The 16,732-nt window shown below is 42.1% G+C and overlaps 1 protein-coding gene across 2 annotated transcripts; it reads left to right on the top strand.

Moving 5' to 3' along the window:
• Positions 1-584: 584 nt before the first annotated feature.
• LOC121285453 lies at positions 585-15,552 on the top strand. 2 transcript variants are annotated; one of them, XM_041201886.1, is made up of 8 exons: positions 585-942; positions 5,023-5,133; positions 6,077-6,232; positions 7,518-7,654; positions 10,871-11,021; positions 11,327-11,462; positions 12,542-12,638; positions 15,165-15,552. In XM_041201886.1, exons 1-8 carry the CDS (start codon positions 622-624, stop codon positions 15,274-15,276), a joined length of 1,221 nt encoding a protein of 406 aa, XP_041057820.1. In that variant the 5' UTR covers positions 585-621; the 3' UTR covers positions 15,277-15,552. The 2 variants fall into 2 exon arrangements, 1 of the variants encoding a protein (XP_041057820.1); XR_005944688.1 differs by lacking the exons at positions 11,327-11,462; positions 15,165-15,552 and adding an exon at positions 11,134-11,326 and having other exon boundaries at positions 12,542-15,035.
• Positions 15,553-16,732: the final 1,180 nt, after the last annotated feature.

Genomic DNA, 16,732 nt, shown 5'->3' on the forward strand with positions numbered 1-16,732 from the left:
GAGATTGTTTTTTTTTAAAAAATAAGTCTTGCATTTAGAAAGAGCCCTTCACCCACTGGGCCATGGACGGGGTTGAAAACAAGGATGGTAATTTTAAAATGTAGGCCTTGCTGGACTAAGAGCCAGTGCTCATCAGTGAGTGGTGGGTAAACGTAATTTGGTGCAAGTTCTTTGAATGACCTTAAAGTTTCTGGCGGGTGGAAGGAAGATCGACCAGAAGAGTACTGGACGCTCTCCAGCTCCTTCTCTTCCTTTCAAGTGTCCCTTAAAACCTTTGACCAAATTTTTGGTCATCCGTCCTAATATCTAATTTAGCTCAGCGTCAGATTATAAAGGTCCTGTGAAGCGCCTTGGAATGTTTTGATATTTTAAAGGCGCTATATAAATGCAAGTTGCTATAAAGTAATTATCGCTTGTATTAACAGAAACGCCGCACTCCCCGTCAGTAACGAAGCACGAATTTCTCTGCATCTTCCTGGCTCTAAAATTTTTCTGGTTGGGATTGTGTTTGGGGTTGGGGTTGGGGTTGGGTTGGGGGGGGGGGGGTAACGCATGATGAGGTGTCGCGCCCGCTTTAAGGCAATGCCTGTGCTCTTGGCAGAACGCAGAACAGAAGCAGAGATGGTGGTTCGTCGGGCAAGGAGCTGCTCGGGGCTGCGGTCCCTGCCCTTCTCCAGGAAGCTCTCCTACTTCGACGGCGAGTTCGAGAGGCTGCACCGGCGCCGGCTGCTCCCCGCCTCCGACTCCGAATGGTGCCAGGTGGTGGAACCACTGCTCCGGTGCGGCTCCAATCCGACCCACACCCGGGCTGGTGGCGGCTGCGGCCGCGCCCGGATCGCGTTAGCCGCCGCCGGCGGCGTCCTCTTGCTCGGCTGCCTCCTGCTCTGCAGCCGCCCCGGCTCCAGGTTCCTGAGTTACTGCGGCCGGGCTCTGCTCATTCAGGTCGGTATCTGCCTCGACCTCATTACAAGCTTGCACTGAAACTAATTTATATGTGTGTGTGTACACATATACCTATATTCAGTTGGTCTGCGGGCTACTAAGAAACGCCGTAAATGTTCACAATAACTAAAGTAGATCCAATGCCCAAAGGATAGCAGTAAACCATCCTGAGTTGGAACCAAATGATCCGTTTAACCACAGTCGCTCCCTCCTCCTCCTCCTCCTCTTTTGCGCTGGACTCTTGGGGATAATTGATTGGTTTTACAGGCTAAAAACACTTATACATATTGCCGCCCTCCCCCACCACTTCTCCTTCTGTCGGGTGGGATCTACTGAACAACTTCAGAAATAAGAGGGGAGAGTGCGTTTATTAAATTTTGAGGTGTTTGGAATTTGGGCTCGGAATCCACGTCTCATTGCATTGTCTCATCCGGTTTGATTTGGGGCTGATTCTTAAAGGGAAGGGAGCTTTACCAAATTAATTTTCAAGATGGAGCATTCTGTTCTGAATTAAATGTTACAACTTTCCTTAAGTGCAGTGCCCAGAATTGAACGCCGTATTCCAGCTGAGGCCTAACCAATGTTTTATTGAGATTGATACTCTATGCCCTTGTTATTAACCTGCATGCTTTTTTTAGCCCCCTTTTCACCATGTCCTACCATCTTCAAATATTTGTGTACATATGCCTCCAAGGTCTCTCTGCTCCTGCACCATCTTTGAAATTATTGTATCAATTAGAGTTTTTTCTTCTCCGCCGATGCTGCCAGACCTGCTGAGTTTTTCCAGGTAATTCTGTTTTTGTTTTGGATTTCCAGCATCTGCAGTTTTTTGTTTTTATCTCTTTATACTACCTCATCTTATTCTTCCCAACAGATTGTACCATTTTACACTCCTCTGCATTGAATTTCATTTGCCATGTATCTGCCTATTTCAACTGTATGTCTTTCTGAAGTATGTTAATATCCTCATTTTCATTGCAGCTCTGAGTTTCTTGTCACCTTTAAAGTTTGAAATTATGCCCTGTACACCTAAATCCAGGTCTTGATACTGCAACGGCTATGGGATTCTGGCAATAGTACTGAAGACTTGTGCTCTAGAACTAGCCGTGCCCCAGACAAGCTGTTCCAGTACAGCTCCAACATTGACATTGTGGAAAATTGCCCAGGTTATGCCCTGTCCATAAAAATCAGGAATGATCCCACCCAGCCAGTTACCATCCCAGCAGTCTACTCTCGATCATCAGTAAAAAGATGGAAGATATTGTTACCATTGCTATCAAGCGGCACTTACACAGCAATAACCTGCTCACTGGTGCTGAGTTTGGGTTCCACCAGGGTCACTCTGGACCAAGAGTCTAAAGAGGTCTGGTGCAAACAGGGACAAAAGAGCTGAACTCCAGAGGTGAAGTGAAAGTAACTGACTGGCTTTGACATCAAGGCTGCATTTGACTAAGAGTACCATCAAGGAGCCCGAGTAAAAGTGAAATTTTTTTAAATTATTCGTTCATGTAATGTGGGAGTCGCTGGCTAGGCCAGCATTTATTGCCCATTCCTAATTGCCCTTGAGAAAGTGGTGGTGAGCTGCCTTCTTGAACTGCTGCAGTCCGTGTGGTGTACGTACATCCACAATGCTGTTAGGATCAACAAGTCAATGGGAATCGGGGAAAACTCACCACTGGTTGTAGTCATACCTAGCATAAAGGAAGTTGGTTGTGGTTGTTGGAGGTCAGTCATCTCAGTTCCAGGACATCACTGTTGCAGTTCCTCAGGATAGTGTTCTTTGCCCAACTATCTTCAGCTGCTTCACCAATGACCTTCCCTCCATCACAAGGTGAGAAGTGGGGATGTTGCTGATGTTTGCCATCTTCAGCACCAAGTGCAACTCCTCAGATACTGAAGCAGTCCTTTTCCTGGACCTGGACAACATTCAGGCTTGGGCTCACAAGTACCAAGTAACATTTGGGCCACATAAGTGCCAGGCATTGACCATCTCAAACAAGAGAGAATCTAACCTTGACATTCAATGGCATTACCATCAGTGAATCAAAATTCTGGAGATTACTGTTGACCGGGAACTGAAATGGACCAGCCATATAAATAAGGTGGCTACAAGAACAGCTTAGAAGCTCGTAATTTTGCAGCGAGTAACTCGCCTCCTGGCACCTCAAACCCTGTCCACCATCTACAAGGTGCAAGTCAGGAGTGTGATGGAATAGCCTCTACTTGTCTGAATGCATGTGTCTCCAACAACACTCAATATGCTGGTTACCACCCAGGACAAAGCAGTATGTTTGATCAGCACCCATCCACCAACTTAAACATGTGCTGCCTCCACCACCAACGCACAGTGCCAGCAGTGTGCACCATCTACAACATGCACTGCAGCAACTCACCATGGCTCCTTTGACAGCACCTTCCAAACCTGTGACCTCTACCACCTAGAAGGGCAAGGGCAGTAGATGCATTGGAACACCACCACCTGCAAGTTCCCCTCCAGGCCACACACCATCCTGACTTGGAACTATGTCGCTGTTCCTTCTCTGTCACTGGATCAAAATCCTCGTACTCTGCCCCGAACAGCACTGTGGGTATACCTGCACCAAGTGGATGAAGAAGGTGCCTTACCCTCACCTTCTCAAAAACAATCAGGAATGGGCAACAAATGCTAGCCCTGCCAATGACACACATCCTAATAAAGAATAATAAATATTAACAAAAAGAGCAGTGGTCTTGATACCAATCCAGTGGAACACCATTGTATACATCCCTCCAGTCTGAAGAGCAACTATTCACCGCAACTCTGCCTCAGCAAATTTTGTATCCACACAGTCACTGTCCCTTTAATCCCAGGGTTTCAATTTTGTTAACAAGACTATTATGGCTCTTTGCCAAAAGCTTTTTGAGATTTCCAAAATTAGCAATTTTTTTTTATATGGACTTTTGACCAGCAACCAAATAGGTAAATCTGACAACTGTTAGAGCTATCCCTGCTTAGCTTAGGGGATATGTACCCTATCCCCTTAGTTGAGCTGTCAACTCAATGGATGAAGAAGGTTATGGGTTGGTTCACGTAATGCGTATGGTTTGCACAAATTAATTGTCTTGTTACTCTACTCACTAGATTCAGAATATACTTTACCCAGCAAATATATCCATAACCAGTCATGGTATCAGGTGATTTAGCAACTTACCCAAAGCAGCCTAATTGGATTCGCTGTCCTGACTGCAAGCGATCACAGACCCCACTGCATCAACAATAGAGAAATACTACTAATGCTGAAAATCTGAAATAAACACAGATACTGTCTGTCCAGCTAAACGTTTCCAACATTTTCTGTTTTTAATCTTCAATATCAAGATGCCTATGATTTCAGATGAGCCAAGTTGTTACTTAATATATTGGCATTGTGTGCCTGTAGTTCTATAAAGATCACTGTTAAATGACTCTTAAATCAATGCAGAAAATATTGGCCAGGTTTTAAAGAAGGGAGAAAAAACGATAAACAGTTACAAACTGCACATCATTTTTGTTTTTTGTGTTCGAGGCTGAGGGTGGTGCTGGCAACAGGGATTTCAGCCACAAGCCTAGACAGATGTTGTTATCAGGGATTCTGGTTCACGCTAGACTCTGGACCCTGTTCATGCTGTACTAGTGATTTCAACTGTAATTTAATAATAAAATCCTCGTTCCAAGCTAAGTCTGGTTCTAGTGTCAGAGATCCCAGCTACAGACTTTGGCCAGGGATTCTGGCTCTGAGCCTACGCCATTGATCGTATTGAGGATCATTGATGATTGTATTGGGATCCTGGCCCAAGTCTAAGGCAAATGATGGTCTCAGGGATCCTGGCTCCAGGTCAAGGACAGTTACAGTTCCAGTATTGTGTTTTCCACACAAGACCTAGGTCCCTGTTTTTACAGGGAATCCCATTCACCACCAAGGGCAATTAGGGATGGGCAATAAATGCTGGCATAGCCAGTGATGTCCACCTCCCACAAACGAATAAAAAAAATCTCTTGGTATGAAGCAAGTTTGAAAGATGAAGAATTTCTAACAGATACATATTTATTCTTACCTTCAGTTGCTGCCTTATTGGGACTGGACGTTGTATTCCAACAGTGATTGCCTGATCAGGAACCCCTATTACTTTGAGAGAGGCCTGGAGTCTTTGCAGCTCACAGACTGCATCAATGTGAGTTCAGAAGCAGTGTGACATGAGTTTCTAAAATTAATAAAGCTGGAGTGGGACCTCCACTGAGAGCATTCAAATCATATTCATACTTCAAATGACATTGACACTCAGGTTCCCCCTTGAGACTGTGGTTGAGCTATCAAGGAATCAGATTGGACAATGTTTAGGTGTTTTTCGTCATCTCTCAGATAATGTTTGCCAACCAGACTGTCTCCTACACGTAATGGAGGTGAACTGTGTTCACGGTAACACGTTATGCAAATAGTAAATAAGAAACACGAAGCTCTTTTGACCTAAGCTTATGTTGTTTCTTTGTAATTAACTCACCAGGGCAGCAAGATGCAAATTATAATTTGATTTATTTGTCATAAACGATTTCTAAGTTTTAATAATGTTGGGAGAACAGGAGTTTTTATGATGGCTCAGTGAGTTAAGATTATTCTTGCTGTACCTATGTATGGTACAGTCCAAAACTTTGCCCATCTTTGCTAAGTTAGCTCATCTCAGTTAGCAGGGGGTGGGGTGCGGAGGGGGGAGGTGCAGGGCTGTAGTTAGGGCACTATAATTGGTTTCAGTGCCCACGTACAAGGAAGAGGGGGAAAAATCATTCAGGTTTGGACTCCTGATGACCCTGCCCTGTAAAGTGTACATGTGTGGACATTAGGCTCAGGGGAGACTGGGCACCACAATTGAGTAGCTTATCTACACTACCTCTCCAGGTTGGTGTACAGATAGTGACTACTTGAAGAATGCCTCCCATCTGTGTACCACCGTAATAAGAGTTGGTGCTTTTGGAGGGATTTTGAAGATAAGACTAATGTAGACAAAAGTTTGTTTTTAAACAGAAAATATCTGAGCTTACCATGGCAAAGTACTTGCCCTCCTGCTTTAAGTTGTTACGGTTTTTTTTTGAAGCCTTGTATTTATGTATCTGTTTGTTTAGGTTTGCCAAAGGTACCCCAAAGTGGAATCTCTGCACAAAGTAGATCCAAAAGTTGTTCTCCAGAATTACCTGCGTCAGAATCTGCCCCTCATAATAACGGATGGAGCTGAAGAATGGGTTGCACAAAGAGAATTTACGGTGCCATTCCTAACTCAGGTTAGTCAATAAGTTTTTTTTTTTAAACCTCTTTTCTACTTCATAAGTGAATGGGCAATTATACAATGTGTTGTAGGCACAGGAGCTGCCCCACAATTGCCATTGATAGTGCATCAGGGTCAGCTGAAGTTATAACTATTGGGCTAGTGCCTGACTAAGATTCAAACTCCAGTCTCGATGTGTGGAAATTGTCTCCTCAAAATGTTCCAGTGTTATATTTGATAATGAGTGCCCTATAATGAGGTCTTGTGCTCTGTCCCAGAAATCTATAGGCAGGGGTCCTAGTGCTTGACTGCTGGAGCTCCCAGACATTTAATTTCGGTCTTAATCACTGCATCTACAGCTAACAACCAAGGACGTTAATCCCGCATGTGTGGATGGGTTAAAATACTCACTTATGAAGAACAGTAGATGCAAGGGTTTATTTATGTTTGAATCCAGGATGAGAAGACGCCATCAGGCCTATATATACATCTTTTGCCCATCCTTCGACTGATCTCTTGATCAAGCACCAGACATCCATCTAATTCTTTCCTTAAGAATGTTTTTTTTAAAAAAAAACAAGTCTTCACCACCAATTCTGGAATCCTGTTTCACATGTCACTCACTCGCTGAGAGAAATAAAACTTCCAAGTGTACATCCCCGCCCCCTGCTTCCTTAGTTTGAATGGTTGCTTGCTTGTTTTACCAGAGGCTATGACTATAAATCCTTCTCAGCACTTAGCTCCAGAGTTACAGTGCCCTTCCTGAGTTGAAGGGAATGCAAAACAACAAATGTCCAAACTGGTGAACTTTGTGATTGATGTGGAGGTTAATGCCTTCACTTGTGATCCTTGGCAGATTTAGGGACTAAAACCATCCCTTATGAATGCTCTCGTTATGAATTTGCGATCTATTTGATATTTGAATTCCTGATCTCATTGCTTGTGTAACTTTTTCATTGGGGTGCGAGGTATCCTACCTTAGTATGTAGAGTGAGATAAAAGAGCAACAAATCCAAATTTCACTTTGCAATGATGGTGACTCCCGAAGTCCTGTCATTATAGTTGGGAATCTGAAACTGCATTGTAATTCTCCCAGGGGGAGAGATTGGTTGAGGTTGGGAGAGCGCAGCTGGTGGGGTAAGGTGAAGTGGGAAGGAGAGGTGGTTGTAGAGCAGAGATGGATCACGTAGTTTAGGGCATAGGGGTAAGCTGGTGAACATCGAAATTGGGGATGGGGACGGACAGCAGAAACACTAAGATTTGGGCATATGGTTAATCCAGTGTTGCTGTCTCTTTTGTAGTTATACAGTGGTCATCCAGCGCTGCAGAACACAGAGGTGTGCAGTTATTGGGACTCTCATCATTCGGTGGAGAATAGTCCTGGTTCCTTCTTGGAAAAGGTCCATCGACAAAGACTTATCCAGTGGGCAATTCAGTGGTAAGAAACAAGGCTTGTGTGGTAAATGCTACTCGCTTCTCCTAATCCTTTCATCAAAACTCAGTGGTTCCCACAGCTTCTGTACAGCTCCTAGTCCCACAGCTGCCTTATAGCTCCTGTCAGTCACTGTCCCTGTCTCTGCCTAGTCTCAAGCTGAACTGCTTATTTTCTATGAGAAAATACACACAGATAAAAGAAAGGAACTTTCCTGACACCCACAGCCCATCTCCATGACATACTCGGGATGCTCCCAACAGAAAAGTAAATTAATTATATTTTACCTTCAAAACAACCCTTTGATTCTGGGACTCATATAAATGATTTATATCTCTCGAGTTAATGGCCCTGTTTCCAGACTTGCTAGTTCCACCAAGAACCCCACCCCCACCGCCACCACTACGACCACCCCACCCTGTTGACAAGGGTGCTTTTAGTTTCTTGGATCTGGGAAGGATATGAATAATTTAAGTTAAATCTCTTACTGAAATAATTGTTGACCTCCAGTCCCTACCATAAGCTCAGAGGTGGGTCATCTCACTTCTGACTCTGACTTAATTAAATAAACACATTTACCCTTTGAATTGTTATCCCCCGGGTCTGTTTACCAGTTTCTCAACCAAACGTTTCCATTTATCTATATTTAAATTAAATTCCTAAACTAGAAGCTATTTTCTAAAATACATGAATTATGAAATCAGATATTTTTAACAATGAGCAATATCTTGACCATCTAACATTGTGTGAAGACTGCATGAAAGTACTTGATAGTTCATTCGCTATTTATGTATAAACCCTTCGAGTTCCGAAGAAGTGTCATACTGGTTCTGAAATGTTAACTCTGTTTCCCTCTCCACAGATACTGCCAGACCTGCAGAGTTTTTCCAGCACTTTCTGTTTTTATTTCATAATTACAGCCTAGACTGATGGCATAGAAGTCCCATAGGTAGTCAGGGATGGGGAAATCCCATTATATCTATTGATGCCCATCTCTCTCGTGTGCCTGACTAACTTGCCTTTGAATCCAACTACCTCACCTGGAAGGTTAATTCCAAATGGTGGTCACTCTTTTGAGTAAGACAGTTTCCTCATATCTTGACTGAATTACATTTATGTCTTTGTGATTTGATGTAGAGCAACATTAATAATAATTGGCATTTGTATAACCTTTTAATCTAAACAAGCCATTCGAAGATACTTCACAGTGGAAATACATTGCTGCACTGATGCCAATGAATAGAGGGAATGGTTTGGCGGGGTGATCTAAAGCAAAGCAGAATAGATGGGGCTTGAAAAGCTTTTTAAAGGAGGAGAGAGAAGTGGAGATATGAAAGGGTTTAAGAGAGGGAGTTCCAGGGAATGGAATTAAGGCAGCTGAGAACTCTGCTACCAATAGCAAGTGAAGGGAGGGGCATGTACAAAAGGCCAGTCAGTGGGCTGAAGGCAGGGAATTGGGGGTGGGGTGGGGATCTTTTCTGAAGGCCAGAAAAGGACTGTAGTTGTAGAGATTGGGTTAGGCAAGATGGTGGTGGAATTTGGTGAGAATTTAGATGATCTTGAGGTAATATTCTGGATTCAGTTGCTATACTATTTAATAATTGATGTATTGAAATGAGGTTCCTCCCCTAACCTTTGACATGCTGGTTCTATCACTCTGGTTTGTGCTTAAATATTGGAGTGTGAAGCAAGTCCTCTGCAGTTACCTTTAATTGCTGTTTCATTTGACATTATCTTCTTTATTTAACTGTTACTCTATACTACTTTTACTTCGAGAACTTAGCTGACTGGGCTAACATGCCGGAACAGCTGCTAAACTTCCGTCTAACTGAACTGAGTTCTCAAATTTCTAATTTCAACTGCAAAAATGTATTTCTGTTTCTGAAATAAAAGCAAAATACTGCGGATGCATGAAATCGTTTTAGTTCTAATGAATAGTCATTTGGACTCGAAACGTTAACTGTGTTTCTCTCCGCAGATGCTGTCAGACCTGCTGAGTTTTTCCAGCTGTTTTTGTTTCTGTTTCTAAAACTGTTCTTCTATTAACAGGCCCTTTAGTGCCACTTGCCTTTATTTTATGTGACTATCAAACTAACACTTCAGTTTGTCCTGCCCATCATATCTTCATCAGGATCAGAGTACATTTTAAGCGATCCATTAAAAACATTACAGCCTTGTCCAGTTTTCACTCCTAATTTCTTGACTCTGATAACTCTTAACTTTTCAGTTGTGACCCCACACTCCGTTAAAGTTAGCCAGTCTCTTGGGGGCTAGGGACATATAATTTATCCCAACATATCCCGATGTGATTAAAAAGGCTGTTAATCATGAATTGATATGTTGATTTGTTGTAAACATGTGCAGAAACTACTGTTTGATCTGTTTGGATCTGTCCACAAGGTTTGGCTATTTGCTGTGGAACAACAACACTGTCATTTACATCTTTTGAAGAATGCCCAAACAGTAAACAAAATGGAGTTTTAACTCTCTCCCATCTGATTCATTCATAACATTTCCTGCACACACTTAGCTGATTATTAATAGGCTGCTGTGATTTGTCAGTTATCAGAACCAGACTTCCCATGGATGTCATGACACTGCACTCCCACAACTCTGTACCAGTTGACCTTCTCCAATAACATCTGTCCACGTGTAATCCCTCTATCTCAGTTTGGCTTTCCACATCATCATCCCCACCTTCTAACTTTTTCTGAGTAACTATTTGTGTAACACAGCCAAAACCATCTGAAGTTTGAGATTTAAATCGCATTTTCGGATGGTTCACTATAGCAGGGTAATTGGCCAGATGAAGTTTGCACTCTGGACAATTGCCGTGCAAATCTGACTTTTGAAGTTGGAAGACAGGTTCCCCAGCACATCTTTGGGGTACCCCCCCCCACCACCGCCCCCGCCGAAACCGACACGGGGGAGCTCAGAAGTTATGGCCCAACGTGTTTCATGTGGATACTGTCCATTGCAGTCCATTATTGTGCATCATATTTGTTTTGGTTTGTGTATTCATCTGTACTCTGTGAAACAGTGGTGATCTTCCTTGAATTGGCAAATTGACTGGACTTAAACAGGTGTGGTGAACTGAGTCAGATTGCAAATGAATTTTACACCAGTTGATGTTACAGCCTTGTTGTTTCTGAGCTAAGGATGCTGGAGTGAGCTTCAACCATGATGTTCAACCATTGAATGTTGACCATTATCTCTAAACAGGAAGAATTGCAACAAAGCAGCTGCGAAGGTGATCCGTTCGTTTTATCAGCGACCCTATTTCCTCCCTCCAGTAGTGGAATTGGCAGAGTCTAACTGGCTGCTGATGGCTTCACGAGCAGAGAATGGCGCCGTGGCAGACACATTTATAAAGGTAAAACAATATTTGCTTTAGTTGGATAGGAATGTGAATAATTGATTGGTCCATGTTTTATTGCAGGTGCATGAGTATTGATGTATCTGACACTTTCTTACCTTTTTTGTAGGTTTTGTTTCTGGATGGCCTCTGCACAGACAATTCTACAAGTGTTTCAGGACCTTAGATGATTATGTATTGGTTCATTCCTTTGATACTTATAGTTGTGAACACAGTCATTCTGGCAAGTAGAGCAGCCGTGTGGATTAACTGTGAACTGAGAAAGAAATGCTGAAATGCTGAGAGATTTCTTTTTTGCACAGGTGAGAGATCATGATGGGGACCTGCTGATGTGGATCGCTCAGCTACAGGGGGTTTTTGAGGTTCAGCTTTTACCTAAGGACATATGTGCAAGCAGATGCACCTATTATACCCTGCAGCTTTCACCTGGAGAGACAGGTATGCAGAGTGGTGCTGGACAGTGTGATTTTTGTATCATTATTTGTATAGTTCAGATTCCTATTCTTTTTAATGCAGAGCTGGTAGTTAAATACCCTACCTTATTGATTGCAGATATTACTAACAAATTATTGAAACTCCTGATAACACAAGATGAGTTTCAGCATGTGCCTGATGATGACCTAAAGCTACAGATAGTAAGGCCAACCTTCAGTTACCTGCAGCTTTAGAACATCAGTGGTACAACAACAATTTAATGATGACAACATTAGTCGTAGTCAGTGTGTCCATCCTCCGCATTACAGCTCGAAACAGTATCTCCTGCTCAAACACATTCTTTCCCATGGCTTGAGAATGATAGAACTCCTTTAGTGCTGTCCATCAAGTATTCTTCTTACAGTTTTGGGTCTTTTATACTACTTTCACATTGAATAATTCCATTATTTATTATTTTTGATTTATTTCTTATATTTTGCTTGCAAATGAATCTTGCCGTTTATTGCCAAGTAGTGTGACTGAGATAATGTCTGTCTGTTCTACAGATACACTTGGTTTGCTGGGAATATTGTAGTTGAGAGATTTATTGGACATAAATCTTGGCTCATGAATGTTGCTACCAGTTCCATTGCCTGGCATACTATTGGGCTTTGCAGATCAAGAAACTCCCAGGTTTGATCTGTGATCTGTGTTAACTGATATTAGCTGTTGACATGAAGCAATTTGCCTACATGCCACTGAGCTATGGAAGAAACCATCAGCTAAGGTACTCGTGTCGTGATGCAATGAGACCACAATAGAGTGTGACTGTGATGTGCTCTATAGTTGTGTGGCCTGATAACATGTGCTGCTTAGGCTCATGCATGAAGAATGATCACCTGGATGAGGTACATAGGAACAAGAGTAGACCATTCTGTCCCTTGAACCTGTTCTGTTATTTAATTAGTTCATGGCACTGAAGGCCATGGAAGAATAACCCGGCAGAGACTGATGTCTTCAGCAGAGAACTGAAGAATAAAGAAACAGAGCATTAATGGAATTTTTGGTTAACTGAATGTATATTAATGTTTTCTCTCACCCAGTTGCTGTACCGCTTCAGATGTGGGAGGTTCAGTATCGTCCTTCCAGTTCCATTGCCATTGGACTTGCTGCAACAGGAAATTGGCTTCATGACCCCAGGTAATGATGCCAGAAGTGATTCCACAAGACAGTATACAGCATCAGGCAATCTAGGATTTGGACAGTGGCCAAGCTGGTGCCTGCTGCTCTGAGCTTGCACTATACCCTTGGAGCTTGGCTCAGACCTTCTCATCTGATTTGCTGTGATATATCACTTATGTTGAGAGTATTTAATTCCTCACTTTTGTGGGATTTCTGGAAGGACAGAGTTATAATAAGGTTGGGCTGTTGGATGATGAAGGGATATCGAGATTTTCATCAAGGTCAAGGACTGATAAAATTCAGAGAATAGAAAAACATAGGTGCTGCGATAGATTGGATATTTTCCTTTATCATTAAAAGCTGATGGCCTGGTATAAATGGTAATCGATAATGCAATATTGGACGTTACCTCAAGGGTTTGGAATACAGAGAGAAAATTATGCTTCAGTTGTACAGAACACTGACAAGGCCCCATCTGGAGCATCGCATTCAGTTTTCAGGCACTGAACCTTCAAAGGATACATTGGCTTCAGAGGGATACAGCACAAATTTACCAGAATAATATATGGGCTTAGAGGGTTAATTCATGAGGACAAGTTGTGTAAACCTGGCTTATGTTCCCTTGAGTTTAGACAGTTAAGTGGTAATCTAACTGAGGTGTTCAAAACAATAAAGGGATTTGATGGGGCAGATAGATCGAAACAATGGGCAGAATTTTATGATCCCATTGTGTGGGGGTGGGCCATAAATGTGGTGAGCCGTTCAAATGTCCATTGACTTCGGCAGGACTGTAAAACCCCACCAGTGTAAAATTCCGCCCTTTTTCTGATGGAAGAATCAGAATAAGAAGGTATAATCTAAAAATTAGAGCTAGCCCAATTAGGAGTGACATCAGAAAATACTTTTTTATACGAAAGGTAGTGGAATCTGGAACTTCCTCAAAAGGCTCTGGATGCTGGGATAATTGAAATTTCAAAACTGAGATCAATAGATTTTTATTCATTAAGGGTATCAATGGATTTTGAGTAAATTGAGTTGAGGTACAGATCAGCCATTGTGGAAAAAGTTGAAGAGGCTGAATGGTCTAACCTGTTCCTTTAGTTGAAAAACAGGACAGGAACTAAATTTTGTTGGCATGCTTTGCTTTAGCTGTTCATACCTTAAATACTTTGAAAGGGAAACAAAGTCCTTTCCTCTTCATAAACATCAAAATGCAGTAAATCTTCCTGCCTTGAAGGTAGACTGTAGGAGGGCAACACAGGAAAAATTGATTCATTTTTAAATAGAGACTGAGGGCTGCAAATCTCTGAGGAGGAGGTCTTCAAATTTCAAAAGAGGGAAGAAGAAACGTGTATCTTTTCTGAAGGCCAGAGAAGGACTGTAGATGTAGATGGAAGGAGAAAAAGGTCTGGATATTTTTGAGTGGCAGTGGAGAAGAGCTGTAGGAAGGATGGTGGCTGCAGATCTCTGAGATAGAGAATGGGGGCTGTAGTTCTCTACACGAAAGAGAGAGTTGTAAGTCTCTGTGTGGGGGGCTGGAAAATGGCCTCAGATGTGTGGACGAAAGAGGGGATTGCAAAAAGGGAGAAGAAGGGATCTGTGGATTTCTGAGAGGGAGGATAATAAAAGAAAGATGGCTGCAGATCTCTTGGAAGAGGGGGCTGCTGATTTCATAAAACTGTCTGGGTCTTTAGGGTAAATTAATTTGTTGAAAGAATTTTGGGTTGAGGGATAGCTGCACTGGATCTGAATTAAGATTGTGTGACAACTTAACTCGGTACAAAGTAGATTAATGTTATATCTTCCGCCTCTGTCATCCTTTACTTGTTTTGACGAGTATACAAGAGCAAGGTGGGTCCAGAGACAGGGCTTTAATCATGGGGGTGGAGCTTCAGTTGTGGAAAGGTAGATCACAAGCAAAAGTGCAGTTATGGATTGAGGATCTGGGACAGGGCATCAATCGCAAGGTGAAAGATCCAATCATTGGAAGAGGGATCTGTGAATCAAGATGAATCATGGACTGAGCTTCCAGCTGTACTAAACATCTCTCAAACTGAGAACATGTTAATCATTTGGATTCCGAGGTTGATGCATAGCTCGCTGCTCAATGAACCCTATTGTTGCATAGCTTACATTTCATCCTCTGCAAACAATCTAATCGGAGCTCACGTAAGATAGCAGGAATTCTAATTGCTACCCATTAAACCACAGAACAGTGATCTTAAACAGTATCTTGCTATGGATTAACCTGTGAATATAGTTTTTTTTAATCTGAATTTTGATGTATTCCAAACATCAAGCCAAGCTAAATTTAATCCATTAAATGATTTCTCGTGGATGTCAAAAGATCAATATGAAATTGCTGTTTTGGAAAGACTGTGAAATTAAATAATTTTTTATTAAAAAAATTGGAATTCTTAAACTGTGCTGCATTGTCTGTTGTTGAGAATTCTACACTTCAAGGAGACGTTTTGCATTGAGTTGGTTGGATTTAACAATGTATCAAGAGCTAAATCTAACGATTTATTCTCATTCAACATCAAGGTCAAGTTCATCTATCAACCTAACGACAGTTTTTGGAAGAGGACTGAGCCAGTTAGAATCAGAACCTCTGTATGCTTTCTTTTGCTGCAGCATCTATGGATCTGTCAATTAATAGTTATATCAATTGTGTTACTGATGCTGGATTAAGGCTAGGTCACACTAGACTCTAATATTTTAAGAGGGGGGAAATTTTCATGCAGACCAATGATTCAACTGTGGAAACAAATTAAACGTCTGTCCAAAATTAAACTAAATTGTGATCTAAAACAATTAATCGCAGTGCTCACCAACCTCGTTCCACCAGTTCGAATAGAATTAAAAATATCTTCAGTACCACCAAAGTAAATTATATAGTCCAGTTTTCACATGCTCTTTTTTGAAAAATAAATGTGCACAGAAATGTTTAAATTGAACAACAATCAGAATCCAGCAAAAATTAAAGATTCTGCAGACTGCCCCAGCTTTTATTCATTATTTCTCTTAAGGAAGTGGTTGAATGTTAAAGATATATTCAGATAAAAATATAGTGGATTAATATTTGTAGAGGAACAGAGAGATCTAGAAGTCCAATTACAGAAATCACCTAAAAGCTAGTACAAAAAGTATTTTAAAACACCAATGGGATGTTATTGTTTTGAGGAGGCTGGAATACAAAGAGATGGAAGTTACGTTAATTGTATAAAGCTTTGGTTAGATCTGATTAAGAGTACTGCATTGAGTTCTGGGCACCATGCCTCTGGAATGATACATTGGCCTTGGAGCGGATGCAGCACAGGTTGACCTAAATGATACTGGATTAAACTATATGGGGAGGTTGCAAGGACTTGGCTTATATTCCCTTGCAAATAGGGTTGATCTAATTGAGGTGTTCTATTTCCTTTACTGAGGGTGTCCAGAACAAGGGGGCAGAACCTTAAAATTAGAGCCAGGCCATTCAGGTGTCAGGTAGCAACTTCTTTGCACAAAAAGTAGTAGAAATCTGGAATCTCTTATCCCCAAAAGTTGTTAAGGCTAGGTCTAATGAAAACTTCAAACTGAGATTGATCGATTTTTGTCAGGCCAAGTGCATTAAAAGTTGCAGAACCAAAACCAGTAAATGGAGCTGAGATATTGATCGGGCATGATCTAATTGAATGGCCTTTTCCTGATCCTATGTTTATGATTACAAGTAGATCAGTTTTAAGATGTAACCACAAAAGATGGCATTGCGTATGATGACTTCCACGTTTTCCCCCCCCCAACTCCCCGACCCCCGGCTAAAATGTCTTGGGGAGTCAGACCATGATCCCAATAGCTGCCCCACAGTAATTTAACACTAGGGGCAGTATTGATTGCTTTAACACGAGTTATCCATCCCTTTCTTGGGAGGAAGTCCTGCCTGAGATAGCTGCTGGCCCATCAGACTGTCTGCAGCTCTGTAGTCCCAATGCCGCCAGTCAAGAGCAGTGACCACTTCTGGGACTACAGGCACTCTCACCATGCCAAGGAACCCAGTTAAATCTGGGATTGGGAGTCTTGGCAAGGTGAGGGCGTGCTTGGGTGGGGGGCTACCGATGAGGGGGTGCTTG

The sequence above is a fragment of the Carcharodon carcharias genome, chromosome 13 (genome assembly GCF_017639515.1).
Source record: "Carcharodon carcharias isolate sCarCar2 chromosome 13, sCarCar2.pri, whole genome shotgun sequence".
Lineage (NCBI taxonomy): Eukaryota > Metazoa > Chordata > Chondrichthyes > Lamniformes > Lamnidae > Carcharodon > Carcharodon carcharias.

What these genes read in the sequence shown, in the direction of transcription:
- LOC121285453 (XM_041201886.1), top strand. Translation starts at nt 622, where the DNA reads ATGGTGGTTCGTCGGGCAAGGAGCTGCTCGGGGCTGCGGTCCCTGCCC. An exon ending in ATCCAGTGGGCAATTCAGTG is followed by an intron (nt 7,655 to 10,870) that starts GTAAGAAACAAG and finishes ATCTCTAAACAG; the next exon opens with GAAGAATTGCAACAAAGCAG. An exon ending in TGGCAGACACATTTATAAAG is followed by an intron (nt 11,022 to 11,326) that starts GTAAAACAATAT and finishes TTTTTTGCACAG; the next exon opens with GTGAGAGATCATGATGGGGA.